General features: G+C 40.3%; 1 protein-coding gene across 1 annotated transcript in view; it reads right to left on the reverse strand.

The window, feature by feature from the left end:
- Positions 1-1,402: 1,402 nt before the first annotated feature.
- tex47 (testis expressed 47) overlaps positions 1,403-7,500 on the reverse strand; it is an 8,873-nt gene continuing 2,775 nt past the window's right edge. Inside the window, exons 3-7 of the mRNA XM_084435127.1 lie at positions 7,341-7,444; positions 5,558-5,622; positions 2,561-2,768; positions 2,320-2,476; positions 1,403-1,472 (exon numbers count right to left, since the gene is read on the reverse strand). Of these exons, the coding sequence (XP_084291253.1) occupies positions 1,432-1,472; positions 2,320-2,476; positions 2,561-2,768; positions 5,558-5,622; positions 7,341-7,444 (575 nt within the window). The 3' untranslated portion in view covers positions 1,403-1,431. The remainder of the gene's footprint in view (positions 1,473-2,319; positions 2,477-2,560; positions 2,769-5,557; positions 5,623-7,340; positions 7,445-7,500) is intronic.

Here is a 7,500-nt window from a genome sequence, read left to right on the forward strand (position 1 = left end):
AAATATGATCATGTGTTCATTCTGACCTGATGCTGGTAGTTCAATCATAATTAGCCTGAATATTTCTGACAAGCATGTGCAGCTTGAATGAAGGCGTTCAGGATTCTGTGTAAATCCCTCCGGTGTGTGTGTGAGGAGAGGGAAAGGGTGTAAAGATCCTCGGATCCACGTCTGAACTCCATGTTGTAAATCTGCCGCATGCTTTCCTTCATGACACACACTGCGTCTCACTTTTATATGTGCTAGAGAACAGAAATACCCAGACAATGCAGAAACTCCGACATCAGCCGCTCAATAAACCCATTCAACATGATCAGAGAACTGTGTGTGTGTGTGTGTGTGTGTGTGTGTGTGTGTGTGTGTGTGTGTGTGTGTGTGTGTGAGTGTGCTGGACTTTATTCGTCCATTTCTTATTTATTTACCGTTACTTCATGCTCGATTTACACTTGAACAAACGGGGGCCAAATCAGTGGAGCTTCATTTACTCAGAAAATTATTCTTTTTATTTTATGGATTGTTTTGTTTTTTATTATGAAGAGGCCCTGTGTGTCAAAGTGTGTTTGAAATGGAAAACTGGAATCATTTGAGACGGGATGTTCAAAGTCTCGTGACCTTAAAGAACAACATCCTTCATCAGAATGTGAGCTCAATAATAAAATCAATCATTTTTAATTACTTCTGTTGGTACATGTATTTTATTCCGAGTTTTTACTGTAGTCTGTTGTGCCGTATTTCTGAGAGAAAGAAGATTATCCATCAGGAATTGATTGGTTTTATTTTAGTTGTATCATTATTTTGAATTAGCTTTTATTTTAATATTTTTTGTTTTTATCTTAATTTGACTTAAATGTGTAAATAATTTTGTTATGTGCTTTTGTCATTTTATTCATATTTTTTTATTTATTGCGATTTAGGTTTTATTTATTATTTTAGTTATAGTTTTTATTTATTTTAGTGCTTATCCTTAAACTTATTGCAGTTTACAGCCAAGGCAACGTTTCTAATTTTCATTTTAACTTTTATTTACTAATATTTCTATTTAATTTGATTTCAGCTTTATTTCAAATAACATTTTTATAATAGTTTTAGTCAATGATAATAACCCTGGTGTAAAGCGGGTGTTTCATGAAAGAGCTGAACGTTTGTTCACCGAAACGACTAAAAATAATTTAGTTTTTGCTTAATCAAATCGAAATTTTATTTAATTTCTTCTAAAAAAAGAAAAGCAGGTTAAAAAATTACATTTTGACGAAAGATTACGAAGACAAACATTTGTTTCTTTGCAATAACGTCAGTAATAATAAATAATCCACAATAAGACCATGCATTAATAAAATACACACAAAGTTTATGTTGGCTTGAAAAGAAACTTTCTGAAGTAAAATAACTGAAGCGCTCAGATATGAACAAATTGTTTATTAATAGATTTGTTCAAGCGATCTGAAGATGTTCCACTGCAGGCCACACAGATTCTGTCAAACACAGAAAAATGACACGCATTACTGACGTTTGCAGTGACATGTTCATTAGCTGGACGACACTGGACGAAATGAGAAGTCGTGGGTTGATGGAAAGATTTCTGGAGTTAGTTGGAGGTCAGATGAGAACAAACAAGAATCAGTCATGATAAAACCAGCGCTGGAGCTGAACGAGTCTCCAAAGATCATGTTTGACTTTATTACAGATGTTTCTCCTAAAACTGACCCGATCAGTCGACACTCGGCAGAGTTATGAACAAACTTCTTTCAGTTATCTGGTCTTTAATAAAGTTCTCAAAACGTTAGCACAAAAATATATGACATCATTCATGGAATGTTTTTTTCTGAAATCTTTCAGTTGGACGTTCGTGTAACATTATTTAAATGTAACAACTTATTTCGGAACGTTCGGAGAACATTCAAAAGTAACGTTCTCATTGTGTTTGAATGATGAAATGGAATGTTCTCTTAACATTTGCATAAACATTCAGAAATATAATGTTTTCATAACGTTACCAAAACATTCTCTGAAGATATATTTTTTGTAGCTGCATATTATGGGCTGTTGTTCTAGGGAGAAACATCTGAGAAGTGGTTTGTCTTTGGTTGAAACGGTCGTTTCTCCACATGCACGCATGCAGGGGTTAAAACGTGATGTCATACCTCCCCTAAATCCAAACCTACACTGTTGTGGGACGAAAACTCCCGAAAACATGTCCTTTAAATGATCACACAACAGATGACAGAACACATTCAGTGAAACAGGCCATGTTACTATTGCAGAAAAACTATATATTGTCTTTATCATTGCATCATTAGGCAGTGTGTGTGTGTGTGTTACCGGAGTCCAGCGGCTGGTGGAGTGGTGAATGATATGTGTTCATGTAGCGCGCAGGACTCAACAGCGCCTCCATCTGGACCAGACGACACACTGCGGCCTGTGGAGGAATCACATCTGACACGTCCTGCAGGACTTCATCTGGAATCACTGTAGATCCCTGTTCACACACACACACACACACACACATCAGAATCCAAATATTTAAATGTTTTTTCCTTGATGTGAGTCTGATGTTGCACACCTTCATGTGTTCTGCTGAGTCGAGGAGGAGACGCCCGAGCCGAAGAACCCGACTCAGAGTTTCGCTCACGAGTGTCCGGTCCTCCGAGTCGCTCGTACGCCGGCCGTCAGACTCGTTCTCGTTCAACAGCGTGTAGTTCCACTGCTGGAAGAGTCTGCTGTGAAGGTCGTGGGTCACCAGCAGGATTCTGGGAGTCAGGATCAGGCCACTGCGGGTCAGAGAGGTTCTGTTAACTCAAAGGGACGTGGCGACATCTCTTCTCTGATGATGTGGGCGGGGCAACCTGTCACTCACATGAGATCAGCCAATAGCAAACCACAATCATCCAATCAATTCCCCACAGACAAAATCAAGCCCCGCCCACATGTGTTCTTGTTCCTGAAGAATAGAAGATACTGGGCCCTGTTTTAAGCATCTAAGCTCATGGTGTGCACTTATGGTGTCCGAATCCACTTTTGCTAGTTTAATGACGGGAAAATGGTCGGCGCTCCCGGCGCTGGTCTAAAAGGGTGTCACTATTCTCTTAATGAGTAATGAGTGTATTTTGGGCGTAACGGGAAATAGACCAACCACAAGGCGTTTCTCAATGTCAAGGAAGGATCCTCGGAAGCCAGAATTTCGAGGATGCTACGTCATCGACATCCGTCGAAGGACTGTTCCAATGTCGAGGATCCTCGGAATTTCCACCAAGGACTGAGTCCTTCGTTCGAAAAATATCCCATATACAGGAAAGGATGCATATGTGTAGCCTTCGCGCTCTTCGCGCTCTCAAATCACCCACAATCCTATGCGCGCAGCTTTGCTATCTTGTTCAAAAAATTCAAAATGTTGGATGTTACCGGAGTCGGAGCGTTAACGGATCAATATGCTTTCAAATGTAAATATATTTACGTTACCAAACATTTGTTTAAAAAAATAATTACATCCATTGTTATGGGTCAAATTGACCCGCACTGTTTAAACACACTTAACAGTCAAATAATCAATGTGTGATTAAAAAAGAGTTTATTGATTTAAAAAACGATTATATTGCCTGAGTGAACAGAACTGCGTCCATAGCAACGCTCTGTTTTTCATTTTCACTGACGTAATGACGCACTGACGTGCACTTGCTAGCCTGTTCCATTTATGTGTTCTCCGAATGCTAAAGAGGAGCCTTGCCTAGCCTCTGAAGGAAGTGACTTGGAAGGAACAGTCCTGCCAAGGAAGTATCCTTGACATTGAGAAACACCTAGAGTCTGAGTGTGTGAGTGTCCAGAGTCTCATCTCACATTCCCTTTAAAAGCCAGTTGCGCTCGCGCCGTGCCGGATTCGCTATAAACAAAACTGAACGCTTCTCTAGCAAGGAAACGGATCTGCTCGTGCGCGAGGTTAAAGCTGTGTGTGTGTGTGTGTGTGTGTGTGTGTGTGTGTAATAAGCAGAGTGTGTGTGTGTGTGTGTGTGTGTGTGTGTGTAATAAGCAGAGTGTGTGTGTGTGTGTAATAAGCAGAATGTGTGTGTGTGTGTGTGTGTGTGTAATAAGCAGAGTGTGTGTGAGTGTGACTGTGTGTGTAATAAGCAGAGTGTGTGTGTGTGTAATAAGCAGTGTGGGTGTGTGTGTAATAAGCAGAGTGTGTGTGTGTGTGTGTGTAATAAGCAGAGTGTGTGTGTGTGTGTGTGTGTGTGTGTGTGTGTGTGTGTGTGTGTGTGTGTAATAAGCAGAGTGTGTGTGTGTGTGTAATAAGCAGTGTGTGTGTGTGTGTGTGATAAGCAGAGTGTGTGTGTGTAATAAGCAGAGTGTGTGTGTGTGTGTGTAATAAGCAGAGTGTGTGTGTGTGTAATAAGCAGTGTGTGTGTGTGTGTGTGTGTGTGTGTGTGTGTGTGTGTGTGTGTGTGTGTGTGTGTGTAATAAGCAGAGTGTGTGTGTGTGTGTGTGTGTAATAAGCAGAGTGTGTGTGTGTGTGTGTGTGTGTGTGTGTGTGTGTGTGTAATAAGCAGAGTGTGTGAGTGTGAGTGTGTGTGTAATAAGCAGAGTGTGTGTGTAATAAGCAGAGTGTGTGAGTGTGACTGTGTGTGTAATAAGCAGAGTGTGTGTGTAATAAGCAGTGTGGGTGTGTGTGTAATAAGCAGAGTGTGTGTGTGTGTGTGTGTGTGTAATAAGCAGAGTGTGTGTGTGTGTGTGTGTGTGTGTGTGTGTGTGTGTGTGTGTAATAAGCAGTGTGTGTGTGTGTGTGTGTGTGTGTGTGTGTGTGTGTGTGTGATAAGCAGAGTGTGTGTGTGTGTGTGTGTGTGTGTGTGTGTGTAATAAGCAGAGTGTGTGTGTGTGTGTGTGTGTGTGTGTGTGTGTGTGTGTAATAAGCAGTGTGTGTGTGTAATAAGCAGTGTGTGTGTGTGTGTGTGTGTGTGTGTGTGTGTGTGTAATAAGCAGAGTGTGTGTGTGTGTGTGTGTGTGTGTAATAAGCAGAGTGTGTGTGTGTAATAAGCAGAGTGTGTGTGTGTGTAATAAGCAGAGTGTGTGTGTGTAATAAGCAGAGTGTGTGTGTGTGTGTAATAAGCAGTGTGTGTGTGTGTGTGTGTGTGTGTGTAATAAGCAGAGTGTGTGTGTGTAATAAGCAGAGTGTGTGTGTGTAATAAGCAGAGTGTTGTGGACCCGCCAATAGGCTCATATTACTAATGCGCTCTTTAAATAACAAAAATAAATAAATACTGTGCCATTTAATTCAGCCCCGGTTTCAGTCGGTCAGTGTCTCAGTCTATTACAGTTCCTCAAAACAGCAACGCTCCATCAATGCTCCTGAACACACACTCGTTCTCAGACCAGCAGTTCACGGGCCACAGATCAGCGCAAATGCATTTGCTATTTAAACAAGGTGGCGCAGGACGAGAAAATGAAAATTGCGTCGGGCTGAAACAGCGAAACACACTTGCGTGTGCCTGGTGCTGCGTTGCACCGAGTGTGTGATGACCTTGATAGGGCCCAGTATCTCTAACAGAAGAACGGTGTGTGTGGGTCTCACCCGTGCAGGTGTTCCTCCATGTGTCTCAGGTCTTGCAGGACACACAGCAGAGCTTCAGTCGAACACTAGTGGAGGAAGAACATCCACAGATTCACGTTATACGAGACGGTCCTGAACTATTCCTGAAGATGTTCCGCTAAAATGTCAATTCTGGCATCATTTACTCTCTGCAAACGTTCTTTCTTCTGTGGAAAACTAAAGTCCAGCTGTTTTACACACTGAAACTCTCAAAGCTCAGTTTTCTCATTCACTGTCACTGTATGGAAAATATCAGCATTAAAATAAGATAGAAATATGCTCATCAAAATGACAAAAGCCCACAATAGAATTACTAAAACAAACTAATATTAATATGAAAATATAAACAAATCTAAAATATGAATGAACACTATATACTATAATAATAAAACATCAGGCTTAAACTTTCAATTGCAAAATATGAAAATTCATCTTAAAAATATTGCAACACTATTATCTAAACAAAGAGTGAAAAAATTAAATAAAAATAATGGTAAATATCAGAAAATTGCCATTGTGCATAATTCCAATCAAGCTGTAATAAATATATTTAAAAAATAAATAAAAAATATTGACAGCAGTTCAATGTTTTACTTTTCAATTATCATTAACTCTTTACAAATTAATTTACTAAAGAGTTAATGATAATTAAAAAGTAAAACATTGAACTGCTGTCAATATTTTTTTTATATATATATTTTATTATTATCATTATTATTATTATTATTAAAGGGATAGTTCGGCCAAAAATGATATTTAACCCATGATTTGCTCACCCTCAAGCCGTTCGAGATGCATATGTCAATCTTTTTTCAGACGAACACATTTTCAGTTATTTTAGAAAATGTCTTAGATCTTTCAGTGGTTATAGTGTGAAGCAATGGGGTCCAGCTCCTTCAAGTCCCAACGTATGACGTAGGACGCAGCGTAGGAAGCGTCGTGACGTAGAACGAATGTGACAGCGCAGCCAGAGAGCAGAGCAAAACAAAACTCTACGTTCGTTCTACGTCACGACGCTTCCTACGCTACGTCGTACGTCATATGCCAGCTTCCATCTCCATGAACGCGCGCCGACCGCCACCGGAAGCCAGTTATTTTCATTTATAAAGTTTTAAATATGTATATTTTTACGACAAAACCGCACGGATTACCCTCAGAAGGCCTTCGTTTATCCCCCTGGAGCCGGATGGATTACTTTTGTGAAGGATGCATGCACATTTTGGGACTTTGGGTGACTTTGACTTTGGGAAGGAGGTGGACCCCATAGCTTCACACTATAACCACTGAAAGATCGAAGACATTTTCTAAAATAACTGAAAATGTGTTCGTCTGAAAAAAGATTGACATATGCATCTCGAACGGCTTGAGGGTGAGTAAATCATGGGTTAAATATCATTTTTGGCCGAACTATCCCTTTAACACTTTATATTTGTAATATGTTCTTATCTGGATGTCTTCTTGTAATTGTTTGTGTTTGTTTATTGAGCATTAAATTAAAACTGAACAACCTCCATTATGTTATCTAAAGTCACCATGAAATTTCCAGACCTCGATGACAATCAGTGTGTGTGTGTGTGTGTGTGTGTGTGTGTGTGTATGTGTTTCAGACCTCGATGACGATCAGTGTGTGTGTGTGTGTGTGTGTGTGTGTGTGTGTGTTTCAGACCTCGATGACGATCAGTGTGTGTGTGTGTGTGTGTGTGTGTGTGTGTGTGTGTGTGTGTGTGTGTGTGTGTGTGTGTGTGTGTGTGTGTGTGTTTCAGACCTCGATGACGATCAGTGTGTGTTCAGGGTAAAGCAGCAGAACACCGGTGACCTCTTCACCTGGACGGCTCCTCTGAATTCTGACCTTCAGCCTCTCGAAGTGAACTGACACACACACAGACACACACACACACACACACACACCAGAGAGAAACATCTCA

The sequence above is a fragment of the Rutilus rutilus genome (genome assembly GCF_951802725.1).
Source record: "Rutilus rutilus genome assembly, chromosome: 16".
NCBI lineage: Eukaryota > Metazoa > Chordata > Actinopteri > Cypriniformes > Leuciscidae > Rutilus > Rutilus rutilus.